General features: G+C 51.5%; 1 protein-coding gene across 2 annotated transcripts in view; it reads right to left on the reverse strand.

Annotated features, from left to right (window-relative positions):
- The window catches only part of SMAD3 (SMAD family member 3), a 116,785-nt gene extending 102,581 nt beyond the window's left edge, over window positions 1-14,204 (reverse strand). The window contains exon 1 of one of the 2 annotated variants that reach the window (XM_023654980.2): window positions 13,435-14,204. In XM_023654980.2, coding sequence (XP_023510748.1) covers window positions 13,435-13,640 — 206 coding nt within the window. In that variant the 5' untranslated portion in view covers window positions 13,641-14,204. Of the gene's footprint in view, window positions 1-5,645; window positions 6,220-13,434 lie in introns of those variants that run through there. The other variant, XM_070270062.1, reaches the window with a different exon arrangement.
- Between the last annotated feature and the right edge of the window lie 2,573 nt (window positions 14,205-16,777).

Genomic DNA, 16,777 nt, shown 5'->3' on the forward strand with positions numbered 1-16,777 from the left:
ATACTCTCTGCCCATACTCACCCACACACATGCCTTCTTGTGTCTGTGAGGTTAAAAAAAAAAAGGGGGGGGGCATGGGGAATGCATCTTGTTCTATTTATAAGACACGGCTAGCCACAAAGGATGATGACGAGAGCACCACAGTATCAGCTGAAGTTCTCTAAGCAAGTGCCAAGTTTGGTTTGAATTTACATTTCGCTTTTCCCAGCCTGTAGCCTGTCCTCTTTGTCACTCTCGCTGCTCTCCTTGGAGCTCATCAGACAGGGCCTCGCCCATGGCAACGTCTGGCTGGAGAGTATAGAGGACTCAAGTCTCTCTCCAGACTTCCAACTAATTATTTGGGGCAAGAGAAGAAGGATGAGGCTTGGACAATCACAGAAATAAATCCTGAAAAACGTTAAGAGGAAGCGAAACAGCCCGAAGTCTTTCAGTGTTCTCTACAGAATACCATTGGCAGAGGGGGTCATCTGGGGCCACGTGCTCTGCAGCGGCCCTGGCACATTCCATGCATTTACCACAATCAAAGAGAACGAAAAGGCATGCTTGCTGTTATTTTTAATTCCTTCCTCAACGCCTTCCAAAATTCTTCAGCAGAAGGATTATCCGCTAAACTCGCACCAGCTCTGGGCCAGTAGAATCTTTGAGGCCTCAGCTCAAATGGAGCAGGGGAGCAGGAGAGGTCAGCTCGCAGAAGTCTCCGCTCCTGACCATTAAACATCATCTAAGTCGCACTGGGCCTAGCGGCAACTCCTGGGTTTCAAAGGAACACAGCCTGATGAGCATGCAGACATTCTAGAGCCAGGTAAATGCCCTACCACTGCCACCTACCACTTCGGTCCCCCTTCCCCTCAGAGGAGCCATCAGCACAGCCAAATGGTCCGAGTCCTACTCCAATTAACTAAGCTCTGGTGCTAACTTTACCTTGTTAGACTATCTCTAAGCTCTCATCCAGTTTTCAAACATTACGTTGCCGACTTGCTGAATGACCTTAGGCAGATCTCTTCACTTAGAATCTGTGGTTAGTGCCATCAGGTCAATTCCGACTCCTCGCCACCCTGCAAACAGCAGAGCGGAACCCTGCCCGGTCTTTTCGTGCCATCCTCTCAGCTTCCGGTGCTGTATCAGACAATGTGCCACTGCTGGTCACAGGGTTTTCATGGCCGATTTACTGAGAACAGCAGTAAATAATTCAGGCAGTCCCTTCCACTTTAGCAGTGGCATATGACCTGACTGATCCAATCCTCCCAGCTACCTTGGTAGGTGTCATGATCACTGACACAGACGCAGGGTGACTCATGGTGACTATTTACCCAGGTTTGCCCGGACAGTCTACATTTATATCCACTTTCTGGCTATAATTAATAATACCACTGCCTCCTTTCACTCTTAGAAGTGTCCTGGTTCGTTCAATAAATAATACAGTCACCCTAGATTCTAGAAGGGGGAGTGCCTCAGAGGCAAATCCAGCTCCATCTCTTATCATGAGACCGAAAGCAACTTACCTAAGCAAGTTCAGGGATTTGCTTACGAGGATGAGAATGGTAGCCCTTTCCTGGGGAGCTTCGGGGCAGACGACTGGGGTCAGGAGCCAGAAACCTAAGTTCAGATTTCTGTTGTGCGTCTGAGTCCTCTAAGCCTGAGGCCGCTCCTCCGTAAGCAGGGACAACTCACCCTTCCTGGAGTACTGCACACCGGGAAAGAAGAGCAGCCAGGGGACGGATGGCCCACCCTGGTGTCTGGCATACAGTTGGCACTCAGTCCACACCACATGTACAAGGATCACCCCCAGGTGAGAGGGCTCAGGTGATCTGCCACAGGTCAGCACAGCTGACCCAAATCCTTGGACAAGGCCAGGAGCATCGCCTCACCTAAGCTTCCGGTACCAGGCCCCAGAGCATGCCCGCCCTGAGTTCACACTCCTACTGAATTCTCTGCATCATTTGTGATTGTCTCTAAGGTCTCTGTGAAAATCTAAACGTGAACTTGGACGCCTTAACTCCATCTCTGTCAGAAAAGGGTTTTCAGCAACACTATAAAGCTGTGCTTCCTAAAGAAATAGCAGGTGACACTGTGTAATATTTTACAGTCTGCCGACGCTTTTAATGCATAGCTCATCCGAACAAATCATTTCAATAACCTTGCCCAGGGAGGAATTATTTTTCCCATTTTACTGACGAGGACAGGGAGGCTCAAAGAAGTCAGCTGACTTGTCCAAGGTCACCAAAGCATAAGCGGGGAGCAGGGACTTGCGCTCGGGTCTCCCAACATAAACTCGGAGCTCTCCACAGCAGCATGCCGCCCCTTCAGAAACAGGGCTCTCTCCACGCTTCCAAAAATGGTCCATGAACCAGAATCAGACCACGGACACAAAACTCTATCTTCCAAAAACCTATAGACTTAGCAACAACCAAAAAAGCTGACTCTAACCAGCTAAGGTAAATTGTACCCAGTCTCTAAATGGTCAACACGATTTCTGTTTGCTCTCGGCGATAAAATAAGTGAACAGCACTGACTTGAACTATTTTACTCTTTCATTAAGGAATATAACCTGTTTTAATGAGCTTACGGCATTCTGTGAGTCTGCAGTAGAGAATTTAGGTGTTTTTACTGATTGTAGTGTGGTCTGAAATTGGAAAGCCTGGCCCAGAGGATCATCAATGAAGAGCCTAAAAACACTGTCCAGAGACATTCCACATAAAGGCCCCATGCCAGGCACAGGGAAGACCCCGAGAGAGGCCGAGATCTGTCTCGAGGCCTTTGCTGGGGGAGACCACACATCCACACGGAGCCCAGCAACACTCTGCTTCATTTCCCAAGGAATCCATGTCAAGAGGCTGGCATGACTCACTGGCTCATTACCTGAGCACTTGGGCTCCCAGAGCCCTCCTGGCTGTACAACTCGTCTTCTCTCCTGACAGCGAACAAAACACTATTTTCACTCTGGTCCAGACATAGCCTAAAGCTGTCCACATGGTGGTGTAAGGGATTATGACTCTGACCTGGATAACTCAGGCAGAAAACCTGCTGTTACCGGCCACGGGTGGGGGAGGAAATGAAACACGAACAGAATGGTGGCTTCAGCCATGCCACTCCCCTACTTTAAAATCTCCTGGGCGCTTACAGAGCAAGGTCCAAATGCCAAGCTTGGCCGACAGAAGCCCTTGGCAACATCTTTCTCCGATTCCTCTCTGGCCACTCCCTCTTCCACACTCTGGCCACCCTCAACTGTCCTGCCTGCCCCAGACACCAGGCCCTTCCATGCTGTCTGGCCAGTACTCCAAGCAGCCGGCAGCCGCCACCCTACTCCTACACTCCTATCCATCCTTCAACGCTCTGCTCGAGTATCACCTCCTCTGTGAAGCCTTCTGAATCCCTCAGAAAGAGAGCTGCTCTTCCTCTGGGTTCCCAAACACTTTGTTTGACCTTTACTAGAGTGTCTTTCCCATGAGCCCACCGTATCTGCAGTCAGCATGTCCCTTTTTGCCTCTGCACAGTTCAGAGACAGGACTTCATCTCTACATCTCTGTATTCTGTGAGGCCCAGCACGAAGTCAGCGCCCAATAAACGTATCCACAAATGCTCTCTTAGTTACCCAGATCTCTGCTCCACTTTTTTAGATGGGCAGCTGCAATATGTTTCACCTTCTCCCTGATCGGCATTTCATCCACTCTGATCTGGGTTCTAGGTGAGGGATGTCAATCCCCATGGAAGTCCCCACAATTCTGTCCCTATAATGGGGCCACCTAGGCTAGACATCAGTTGTGGGCACACAACTAAGGAGATGGTGCTAAAAACAGGCCTGCCCCTACCCCTTGTGGGTCCCTGAGCAAGAGGACACATGAAGGCCCACATCCTGTATGTCATATTTAAAAGATAGAAAATCAAGGTAACAAACTGATAAACAGAATATGCTCCATCCTCCTACCTTGACAAATACCTTAATGAAATCTGGAAGGCCAGGTCTGAACTTAGAGTTCTCTGACTCCTTGGTTTCACCATGGAATGTGGACACTCGGGGAGAACTGGCCCCAAATCCCAGCCCACCCCCAGCACCATCCCACACTTAAGAGGGGCTTCAAGCACACCCATCCTACATTCAGAGAGGCTGCACGCACACCCCTGCAGACACAAGCCTGAATTCCATCGACTTCCTCCAGCCCCCTGCCCTGCACCCCTTGACAGCCCTCGGGCCCAGGGGTGCACATGTTGTCCATGGTCAGTGCAGGCTGCCCTTCCTTAGGGAGACAGACCTGGGGAAAAGGCCCCCACAGGACCCGGAAGCAGGCTCGAGAGCACTGAGGCAGGGACCCGAAGGGGCGGGACCCAGAGTATGGTCTGGAAGGAGGTGGTGCAGGCTCTCGATGGGCTGTCCCTCGGCCCTACAACTCTGCCCTGTGAAGAGCAGCACATCCAGAAGGAGGGCCGCAGCAGGGCCCTCTCAGCGGCAGCCCCATCTTGCACACAGCTAACGGCAGTCAGGGGTACCACCACCCACATCCAGGCCCTTGTGGGGCCATGAGTTTCTGCCGCTGAGCATTCTCACTTGACAGCCAAGCTAGCTGGTGAGGTGGTAGTTAGAGCCGGAACTGCTTTCCAACTGGCCTCAGAAAACACCAGCAACAATAAACATCGTGCACTTCCACACGCTCACCAGCAGGCTATCGGTGACCAGTGCGTGAGTCACAGCCTTTCTCCTTCAGGATCCTGCCCATCCCCCGCCGCAGGAGCCCTGATTCATCAAAGTTTGTTTTCAATACTATTATTTTTAGTCAGCCAAACAATTTTAAAACTGACGATGGAGAAGGAGAAGGGGGAGGGCAGAACCACCTAAGAACATGGATTGTCTCTCTTTCAATAGCCTGCCGAGCCCTAAACCAACAAGTGGCATGGTTGTGAGCTCTTGGTGTGCGTGTGCTGGAGAGAAAACCGAGGTTCTCCAAATGGTGAGCTCGGAGAGCAAGGGAGGGGTCCCCTGCTGGAATGACTGACACCAGCAGTCAACGTCCCCCTAGAAAGGGAAGAATGAGTGCTGACCGAGTACCTACTGTGTGCTGTGAGCTACAAATATCAGCCAAGTGCTGGATCTATCTCATCTCATTCAGGTTGATTTATATGAGGTAGGTGGTCCCGTCCCCATTATAAAATGATGAGGAATATATATGATGAGGAAACTGGGGCTCAAAAAACTGAAGCAAGTGCCTGGCCCCATGGCTGAGTGGTTAAAGTTCCATGCACTCGGCTTCAGCGGCCCAGGGTTCTCAGGTTCGGATCCCAGGCACAGACCTACTCCATTCACCAGCCATGCTGTGGCAGTGTCCCACATAAAAAAAAATAGAGAAGACTGGCACAGATGTTAGCTCAGGGCAAATCTTCCTCAGCAGAAAAAAAAAAAAAAAACACCTGAAGCAAATGTACCCAAATTTGCCACATAGCTAGCGACTAGCAGGCTCAAACCCAAGGCTGTGGCCCTGTGCTCCTTCCTCAGTACTGTGCTTTTCCTCTCCACCCACGCCCCCCACCCCTACTCCACAGGTAATATTTTAAGAATCTGTTTGGGTAGAGATAAATGGCTACACACAAAATTTAAAGACGTAACAGAAGAAACCACTTCCCCCGCCGCCCTCCGGGGCAGAGAGAGGGCTCACCTTGAGTCTGAATCCAATGAGGGTATGAGAAAGCTGACAACAGGGAGGATTTGAAGCAAGAGGAAAAACCCCATTTCCAACATCAGCGCCTGCTTTCAGCCACTCGTAACTACTCAAAAAGTCCTTTCTGGATGCATTACTCCACATTTGGGTTTATCCCAGAGGTGATTTTTTAAGGAAAAAATGCCTTTTGGCATTTTTGAGCTGTGACAGCGTAAAAACAGACCTTTAAAAAACACACACCCAAAAAGCATTACTATTTTCAAAAGTCCAGTCTAAAAGAAAAAAGAAAAACAAAAAAACGGTGACACCTTGGAGCTACAACTTGGCCTGGCAGTCTGTGATGCAACCCTTCGCGGCAGAAGCGACCAGATTTATAACTGGAGGTTTCAAAGGCAAACCCTCACACGGCGTTTCTTAAACAATACTGTCGTCTGGTCTTGACTCCCAGCAAAGTATTCAGGAGAAAAACCTCCCAGATGGAAGCAGGGGAAGCCCGGGGATACAGAAAAAGTACTGTTTCGGGGGAAACTCACTTTTCATTTCCTAGCTGGGATTTAAACCCGTAAGCCCCGCGCTGCTCGAGAACAGGCGCACACTTGCGCAATCAGGCACAGCCTTTCTTTATATAGATGCTTGAAAATAAATAAAGGACGCTTCCTGGGTAAACTCTGACATATGAGCAAACACTTTCCACAGGTATCCTCTATAATGCCTACCTCTTACATTTAACCATTTTTAGGCATTTGTGGTCATTAGTTTAAGTAAACTTCCTGCTCTAAGAGCCAAAAATAGCAACAAAAGAAGAAAAACTGCTCACAGCATCTCAAGACACACAGCCTCCACGTCTATATCCTCCTCTTGTTATTTTTACATTCCTTTGTAATTTCACTCGATTTAGACTCCCAGGGTAAGGGAGACACAGAGAGGAGAGAGGGGGAAAATAACCACAATTAAGGACTGAATTATAATTTTACTACTTTCATTTATATAAATTAATTGGCACCAGACTGATAGGGATTAAGGACCTTAACAATTAAGAAAGATCTGTGATTCACTGACCAACTGGATGCGTGTAAATGGGAGCTTCTAAAACGTTTGCATGAAAACCACTTTAGAGATGGAAACGCCCTCCAATAGAGCTTACCTAGCCTATCTTCCAGCTCATCTGCGGCCCAGAGATGTTAAGTGACTTGCCCCAGGTCACACAGCTAATCAGAAACAGAGCTAAGTCTAGAACCTACCCAGGTCTGCCGACTCCTGCCACCAAAATGATCCCCAAAACCTTGTTTATAACTAATTTTTCTTTGACAGCAATTATGGGGAGAAAAGGCCTGCTAAATAAACTTTAGCCTAGTCCAGAATTAGCCAAACTTCTTAATTAATAGGCTTCTGCTGTGTTTTCATTTTAAACTGAGTCTCTCTGTCAAAACATTCTGCAGCTGTGTGCCACTGTGGCCAGCTGCTGCTTACAGCAGAGACCTCAGATAATCAACGGTGGATAGTGTGACTTGTGCTATAGATTTGTTACTCCTCAAACAATTAAGTCAAAACAAAGAATAATGTTACACGCGCGCGCACACACACTTATTGTCATCAGGAGTCAAGGAACTGCAGAGCGTGCGGGATTTGGCTTTCTGGCATCAAGAAAACAGGATTTACAAACTAACTGGAGCGAACACATACACCATTAGTACAACTTCAAAGAGCCCACGGCAGCAGCCAGTGGACGAGACGCTACAGGAGGGCAGGGACGATGTCTGCCTTGGCCACTGTTTTGTCCCTGCGACCTAGCACAGGGTTTGACACCTGGGAGGTGCCCTGCAGGGAAGCATAAAAATGAGGCAGGCCAGTTCTCTTAGGATCTTTGTTCTAAAACTTGGAATAGCGTACAATTAGAAGCCAAACTTCTGCAGGGTAGGGTTCATACGGCCACTTCCAACTGTTTCCAGGAACCACCATGCTTGAAGATAGGGGCGTTGAAGGCTCCATGGCCCAGGAAGCTGCCAGTGGTCAAGAGATGATTCCAGGCCTCCTTGGCGGGGAGCTAGTCCCATCCAACAGGGCAGTAGCCATTCGTGTCTGCAAAAGCTGGGAAACCTCCCAGCCGCCTGCATGCCCTGCACGCACAGCACGCTGCCTTCATGAACAGCCTTTCTGGGCCCTTCTCCTCTAAGCTGACCAACACTATCAGATGTGGATTTGGAGAAGGGGGCGGGGTTGATTTTTTTTTAAATAGAACAATACATCAAAGGAGACAAGGGCAAAAGTTAATTAGGACTATGCATGAGCCTTGTTGATTGAGAAAGCTGCGTTCCACCCTAGAGAATGTAAGAGCACGCACAGGAGGCTGGGGGAGAGGTGGATAAAGTAGGGGAGAGAACAAGCTAACGGGAATACAGTCTGATTTCAATTTTTAAAGCATGCACTGCTCAGTCCCATTTATTTCATAAAGGAGCTCACACAGAATCATGGCTGTATTGTGCATCAAATGGCATTAAGACCTCCTAATAAATTAACAAGTGAAAATTAATGGTCGCTCAGTCCATTAAATCGTGTTAATTTTATTTCCATTATAATAATACAGCAATTACAAGTTTACATTATTAAACCAATATTTATATTTCAAAAACTCAATTTAATTGGATTCCTGATGTGATAAGCTGAGCCAAATTCTCTCAATTTCATCAACTTCTTGCATTTCCCACTAGAACTGACTACTGTATTCATTGACTTTTGTCTATTATTAGAATTGTCGTTCAAAACTTTACGTCCTTGCAAAGACTTTTAAAAATGTATTATTAAAAGCTCTTGTGTCCATACAGAAACTCAGACTTCTGGGATTTATTTTCAGCGAGTGTTAACCAGAGAAATGAAAAGCTAGGTCACACCAAAACTCTGAAATTCTAAGCGTCCGCAATCATCCCCAAGTTGTCCACTTTTTATCAACCCTCTCTGTTATATTCGGAACTAATGTATCTAAAATCACTGTTTCCAAAGAGGAAACCTGAATTTCAGGTTTGCAATACTAAATTACTTTTTACTTCAAAGAGAGAATGCTTTACAGCGGAGTAAAATACCGCACACAGGTCACTAGCCCTTCGGTGCAAGCTAGAAGGTGACATATTCATAGCAGCGCTCAGTTTAGTAAAAGGCGGAAGATAAAGATGCCCTCGTTCTTGGAGGCAACTATCACCATGTATACCCTAAAGTTTGTATGATCCTACTGTAGTCTGGAAACTTCCTTCAGATGGTTAACTCCCGTCCTCGTTTTGGTTTTCCACCTCACATTGGCATCCCTGCCTCTACTCCTGACAGCATTAACTGTCTGTCCCCCATGACCCTGGACACTACCTCCCTCGGCTGCAGCTCACGCCCTGTATCAGCGGGCAAGTCCGTCACCCACTCTAGACAGGGAGCTCCTTGAGAACAGGCCCCCACCTTGCTCATCATAGCAGATATTTAATAAATAACTGAATAATCTAGTAATGAATGAATGATACACACAGAGGGCTAAACAAAACACATCTGTCAATCTCTCTGGTTTACAAAACACTTCCACAGGCCTTTTCTCATCCTGACTTGACAGGTGCAGACATGAAGGCTCTGAGACATCTAGGTATTAAAATGGCAAGATTTAGGCCCTGAATTCTGTGCTTTTTCCAGAGAAAGCATATGGCTGTCATTATTTTGTTTTCTAACATAGTGACTTTAACAATATTTAAATGACACATTGTAGGCCCCCCACCTCAAAAAAATCACTCCATGGTAGAGCTCGTATTTCTTCTGATAGCTAGGAATTATAAAGAAATAGCATTTAGACGCTCAAATAAAGCCCAATTAATGTTTCCCTTACAAAAGTGTAAGCTCCTCAAAGGCAGGGACCTGCAATGCAAATTTATCTCTGCATCGCCCCCCCCCCCCCATGGCCTGGAATACTGACTCAGACATGAAAGGGGGCCAATGAATATCAACGAATCAACAAAATCCAACGTGTAACCCTTGATTAGGAACGGTGAGCAAGGGGCCGTCTGCAACGGTCAACTCCTGGGTGCAAGCAGCAAGTTCTAACGTTCCAAATGTCAAGGGACTGTCAGGTGGCTCCCAGGTTCAGCCAGAGCTCTGAGCCAGCCCCACAGTCAGCTACCCACGGTCCTGCAGGCCCCTCCTCTTCCCAGCCCCTGTGTGAAACTCCTCTAATCAAGATTTACTAGAGAAAGAGGATGGGCCACCTCCCTGGCAGCCGGAAGTGGGCTTGCTTCCAATGGGCTACACAGAATGGTTCTCTGAGCAGCAGCTGAGAGAGGTGGGAGGACAAGAGATGCTGAGATCCAGACGGTATGAAAGAAGCCGCTCCTGCAGACTTGGTAATAGGTCCGTCCCCACATGCCTAAGAAAGAGGTATTAAAGATGAGGATCTTTTTCTTTCTCCCTAGAATAAGAGTAGCCTAGCAACATCCAGGTAGATAGCAGGAGGTGGCCGTGCTAAAAGAATAGATGCACAGAGAGGGTAGGGATGCTGTGTGTCACTCCTGGCATTTGGTTCAATTCCCCCATTTTCCTTTGAACCTGGTGCTTTGACACAGAATGCCCAAATTCCCTTCCAAACAAACCAGGCCTTAAGGTTGGTCCAGCTCCCAACAACTGGGAACAGGAAAGACATGGATCCACATTATCGGTGGAAGCACAAGTTACCAGTATCCATCAGAACTGTCATTTTTAAGTGTGCCTGGCTCCTTGTTACTGACATAACACACACACCTTCTCTCCCTCTCGGTGGCAAATGCAATGACTCCATTCTTATAAACTGGCCAGGAAGATGCCTGTAGTGTTACTCAGGTATGCAAGCAGGTGAGGAGTGAGATGCTGTTATACGACTCGTCTAAGTTCCCCCATCCTGCCAGACCTTGGCGTATCCTGATAGCCCCTCTGTCAGTGTATCTAAATCAAGCTCTCTCCGCTTCCTTGGCACCGGTCTCTTTCACATTCTTGATATCATAAGCCTGCATCACTCCAGCTCGCCTGTTCACTGAAGCAGGTGAGAGCTGGTGTAACAGAGAAGCAAGCATGTGGTCTGGAAGGCCCGAGTTTACAGCTATAATTGCCAAACGTGGCTGTTGTTGCTCACGATTACATATCAGCCAAAACACGCTTATCAAAATCTCCCCAGACTGAGGGCTCCTGAGACCCCAGGGTCCAGATCTCAGAGAGGACTTTTAAGCACCCTGTGCCCAACCCCTCACACATGGTGGGATAACAGGGTAAACACTTCCCTTTGTCGACTTTCTAAAGCCCTACTTATAAAAGGCAGCGTGGCCAGAGCAGACAATTTCACAGGCACCAGCACGATCTATGGGGCTCCGCAGACACACTGATTATCACCAACATGAGGCTAGCCAGCCACCTCCCCAAGACATGGCCTTTAGTTTTCTGCCCATGACCAAAACAGCAGCAGCTGTTGCCAAGGGAGACAAGGTGACCCAGAGGCGTGGGCACAAAATCCAGGGATGGAAATCCATTTTGTCTGGATCCACCCAAGCAACTGGGTTTCCTAGCTGAGAAAAGATGAAAAAAATCTGCCTCAGCATTAAGTTCCTGCCAGGCAAGCAGAAGATGCATCCAGATGCAACCAGAGGTCCTAACAGAGTCATGAGAAGGCCAGCGGGCAAGTCAGCCTCAACTCTCAGAAACACCCAAAGCGTTCACAGGGCTCAGGCTGCAGGACCTCGGAGGCAGGCCAGAGCTACACTCCCCCAGAGGGGAAACTCCCACCCAGGCCAGGGAAAGCCAGGCTGTCCTGCAGGCTGTCACCAGCCCACAGATTGAAGATCAGCAACCTCACCAACAAAGATCCACACTGCCCCCGCCTCCAGCGCCCCCCACCAGCTAACAGTGCTTGGCATTCAGCAAAGAACGTACTCAGCCTTCAAGGTGAAGAGCAGCACCGGGTAGGAGAAGGAGCACTTTGGGTCAGAACCTCAGTCTACTGTGTCAAGCCTCTCCACCTCTCTCCTCCAGTTTTCTCCACTTTAAAAGTGAGATCAATCTTAAGCCAAACTGCCTTATCTATTTTCCAGGAGTTAGTTTCTCTCTGAATCTCATAAAACCATGTGAAAGTGCTCTGTAAACTGGAAAACCCTTCAGGCAGCTACTCATTTTATAACTGATACCAATTTTTGTTTCTGTTTCAAGGCATAAAGCCCGTGTCCTCAATGCACCTAGGCAGGTAAGAAGGCAGGTTCTGCAAACCCCTCCCCAGGAGGGAGAAGTGGGACACTCATTCACCCTACCCCCAGCCCCCACCAAAGGGATAAGGAAGAGTCAAGAACAAGAGCGGGGACCAGCCCCCAGGGCCCAGTGACCATCACGTCACACCACCTCTGCTGAAGGCGATTCTGGCTCCCGATCACAGCGCAGAGCGTGATTCCCAGACAGCACACCGCCTTCCCTCTCCCTTTATTGACTGGATCCACCCAGTTTTCAAAGAATTATTATTTTTTAAGTCAGCACTCCCACCATATGTGGCATTTATTTCCAGAGGAGGCCTGCCCCCGGTTCCCATGGACAGATGTTGCTTTGTGCCTGCCTGACACGGCTGGCAGCCCCTGTACAGCTGCCCCAAGCAGGTGGCCAAGGATGGAGTCCACTCTTGACCCAGGAGCAAGGATGACAGTCTCTGTGGGGCTCAGGCCCTGGGACCCCAAGGACATCCCCCACCCCATACATACTCCCTTGGTGCAGAATCAGACCTTAAAGGGGGCTGAGGGAGAGGCAGGAGGCCAAGGTGCACCCCCACACCCCAATTCTCAGCCAGGCGTAGCCAAGCTAAAAGAAGGCCTGGGGAGCGGAGAGAAGTCACTGACCCCTTCTATCAGCCATCTGTGAGCTCCCGCCTGACCTAGCTAGCGTGAAGTGGAGGATAAAGGAGGTCCAGACAGATGGCAAAGCGCTTTCGGAAGGAGGGCTCTGCAGGAATGCGAGCGCCGATGGAGGCCCACTTTGGGGTGTGTTTTGTTACTTATCGGCTCTGAGCCCCCTCTGTTCAGCGTCCACTCCCCATCTCAAACTGAAAGGAGAGCACAGACAGTCGGCGGAGACAGGGCAGAAGACCCTACTCTCTGCCACTTGTCTCTCATTTGAAAGTCAGAGCAGCGCACGGCAACTAAAGTGCGTGTGTGCGGAGGGGGCGGGAGACTGGCACAACCGAGTCTAAAAATACTCGATAAAAATGCTAATCCCGAAGGCAAAGAGGGAACGAAGAAGGAATCTGTCAATCAGGAGGCTCCCGCTCCTCACCCACAGCCCCAGCTGTACGGACTGCATTCCTGTTGAGGAGGAAAGAAGTGGGGGGACAGGACTGAAGAAAAGAAAGGGAGAGACACCACCACCTCCACGAGCGCGGGCCGCGGGGGCGGGAGACGGCGGCGGAGGAGGGGCTCCGGGCCGCGGAGCCGAACAAAGCGGGCCTCAACTTCTAGCCGCAGCTCCCCGGAGTGGGGGCGGCCAACTCCAGCAGCACCCCCTTTCCCGGAGGTGAAAAGCGAATGTGAGGTCTGGAAGTGAGAGTGCCGCGTGGAAGCCCCAGGCTCGGAATCTTTGCAAATCCAGAGGTTTTGTTTGGGGTCCCTTCCAACCCCTTCCTGCCCGCGCTCCCACTCCCCCCCTTACACACTCACACGCGCGCGCGCGCACACACACACACAATCCCTCCCGCTCCAACCCCACCCGGCCGGCCACGCCATGCGATGGGGCCGGGCGGGCGCGCCCACCGGGTCGCTCGGACCCCCACCTGGGGATGGTAATGCACTTGGTGTTGACGTTCTGCGTGGTGATGGCCTTCTCCAGCTCGTCCAGCTGCCCCGTCTTCTTGAGCTTCTTGACCAAACTCTTGACCGCCTTCTCGCACCACTTCTCCTCCTGCCCGTTCTGCTCGCCCTTCTTCCAGCCCAGCAGGCGCTTCACGATCGGCGGGGTGAAGGGCAGGATGGACGACATGGCTGGGGAGGGCGCGCGGGCGGCAAGGGGCGCCCCCGGCGGGGCTGGGCACGGCGGGACGCCGGGGGCGCAGAGGGGAGCTCGGCCGGGGCCGGCCGCGGCCGCCCAAACTTCACCTCAACTCGCGGCGAACTTGCCCGTGCTCCGGGCCGGGCCGCGGCGCTGCAGCCTGCGGGGCTCCCGCGGCGGGGAGAAGGGCGGCGGGGAGAAGGGCAGGCGGACGACAGCGGCGCGGGGTCGGGCAGGCCCCGAGCGCGGGGCGGAGGCGGCGGCCGCGAGACTCGGAGTGGCAGAAGAAAGTTTGGGTTTCCGCACGGGGTAGCTGTTTGGGTGCCGCCTCCAGGAAGGAAAGTCCAACCCCCAGCCAAACTTTGCTCGCCTCGCTCGCTTTGATGCGCAGATCCCTCCGCCTAGGCAGCCTTGCCTCCCCGCTTCCCTCCTCCTTCCCGTCCCGCTCGCCCGCTCGCTGGGCCGGCCCGGGGCGTGCGCCGCGCTCCCGCTCCCGCCCGCTCCCAGTCTGTGTTTCATGCAAATCCGCGTGCAGCCTCCTTTCCAAGCGCTGTCACCGCCCCCTTGCCGCCGGGGCTCCCCGCCTCCTCCCCCGCGCCCCGCCGCCTCCTCCCCCGGGCGCCCTGCCCGCCTCCAGCCTCCGGGAGGGCGCCCGGCCTTCCCCCGCCCGGCGCAGAGCACGCCCACGTGGGCGACCGGGGACAGCGGCGGCCCTGGCTGGAGCGCGCAGGACCCCGCGCGGCCCCGACCTGAAGTCCTGCGGGCGCCGGGAGGAAGTCGTGGGAAAGGAGCGGCGAGAGGGGCCCCAGGCGGGAGGGCTGGGCTCGGGCGGTGGCGTCCGCTCGGAACCCACACTCAGGAAGCTCAGTTGGAGTTGCCGGCCGGAGAGGGTTAGACTCGCGGCGAGTGAGCGCCGTCAGGCCAAAGGCTGGCGGTGCACCCCTGGGAGCGCCCGGGTCCGAGAGAGGGCGCACTGAAGGCTGAGGCCAAGGAAGTCGGGGCGCGCACTGGGACTCGCGCGCTGATCCCGGTCAGGGGCCTGGGCCGGCGCCGGCGACCCGGGGCAGTTCTTAGTGTCTCATCGGTGAGGTCACACCGGCGGAGAGCCCCGAGACTGTGTACGAAGGAGGGACTTGGGAGGGGGAAGAACTGGGCTCTCAGAAGGGGAGATTTGGGGACCCCAGTGACACCCTGAATAATAGCTGGAGCCAGGGATCCCTCGGGCCTTGTGAATCGAGTGCCTGGCAGAAAATAGGCCTCAAAGACATCTGTTGAATTTATGAAGGAATGGATGGGGGCGCTTTCGAACTTACCTCTGGGGGAAAAATTACATTGCAGAGTGTTTGGAATCCTATGACACAGAAAGATCCGAAATTCCACACCCGATGAATAGAAGCGGGGAGAGCTTTGTTTCCGAAGCTGTGAATTCGCAAAAATTGTGGCCAAAGGGCAGTGCTCAGGAAGTTTATGTGTTCAGTTAGCCTTGGCGGGACGCGAAGAAACACCGGGATATTGCGGAGCTCTGGGGCTTTTCTCCCCACCAGCAGAATTCAGGGGCATCTGCTCACAGACCCCTTGGCTGCTTTCAGAAGTTACCCCAGGGCCCCAGGGCCTTTCTCTGCGGACCCTCCGCTACCGGGCCTCTAGCCCGGTGTCTAAGGCCTTTGTTTATTTTTAACAGCAGGAAACCCCCGTGGTGAGAAAGAAGTTATCTGCAAACCCTCAAGCCAGTGGGGAGTTACAAAACCCTATGAGGTGTGGCCGAATCCACAAAGTCAGCCCAGAAGCTGCGGGGGTCCCTGCCTTGCCGAGAGAACGGCCTCCCACAAGCCTGTCAGCTGCTGCTGCGGAGCGCGACCTCTCCGCCCTCCCCTCCTTCTAACTCCCGGCCTGCTTGGCCGTTAAAAGAGAATCCTTGAACCCCAACTGGCCCTTAAGGACCTGGTTCCAATTCCTGGCTGGTCCTCTAGCTATTCTGAAGCCTCTGTCATCTTAGGTTTCACTCTCTTCTTCCCAGCCCTCACCAAAAGAGAGAAGGAAGGCAGGCAATCAACATTTATTGATGGCTTGCTCCATTCCAGGTGGCCCAAGTGCTGTCCTCTGATTTAATCCTCACGATGGCCCTTGAGGTAGATGTCCCTATGCCCACCCCTCATTTACAGAAGAGGTGCAGAGAGGTTACTTAGGATTCCAAGCAGTAAAGCTGGGGTTTGACCCCAATGCTTTGTGAGGCCTCAGTCCATATTCTTGCCACTACCCCCAGCCAGCTGCCTTAGAGAGTTGTGGAAGGCAAAGATGACATCACTGATGGAACTCATTGCAAAACAAAAGTTCTTTACACAAGCTCACTATTGTGACACTACGAGCAATGTTTGCTCACCTGTAAAATGGGGCTAGAAATAGCTTTGCTCTCAACCTCCTAGGGTAGTTGTGGAAATCTAATGTGAAAAACTTTGCAAACAGTCAAGTGTTGTAAAGGAGTAGGACCACACCTTGGGGCCACTGAGATGCCATGGAGAGCGGTGCGGATGAAGGAGCTCACTTCGGTTAGATGAGTGTGTGTATGGAGCATCTCTGTGTTGCAGTCCCCCTCCCCGTTTCTGGGGATGCCGAAATGAAAGATGGAAGTCCCTAACCTCAAGTTCACAGCCTGGAGAAGCACCAAGGGGTGGGAGGTGTGTGCCTGGGTGGGAGAAAGGGGCCCTTGCAATCATTATCTCCCAATAGAACGATAATTTGAATCTGAACATCAAAGTAAGCAGGTCCAACTGTTGAGAGGCAGTCAGATAAAGTAAAAGGACCTCAAGCTCCGTCAGTGACTAACCTGGCTTTCAATCCTGGCGCTCTCCCTCACTTCACCTCGCTGAGCATCTGTTCTCTCAGCTGTAAGAAAGGAGCAAACAGTTCTTACTGTGCAGAGTGGTGAATCTAGAAAGAGCATTAAAATGGTTCTCCTCCAATTCAAGCCCCTGATTTTACACAGGCAGAAGTGATGATGTCTGGTGCAGGGAGGGGATGTGCACCATGGAGGAAAGGAGACTAAGAGAGATCTGAAGATTAATGTAGTGGAAGGGCCTGGAATGTACCTAACCCCTAAACTCATGGCATTGGAAGGGCCCTTCGTTCAG

Source organism: Equus caballus, chromosome 1 (assembly GCF_041296265.1).
Source record: "Equus caballus isolate H_3958 breed thoroughbred chromosome 1, TB-T2T, whole genome shotgun sequence".
Taxonomy (NCBI): domain Eukaryota; kingdom Metazoa; phylum Chordata; class Mammalia; order Perissodactyla; family Equidae; genus Equus; species Equus caballus.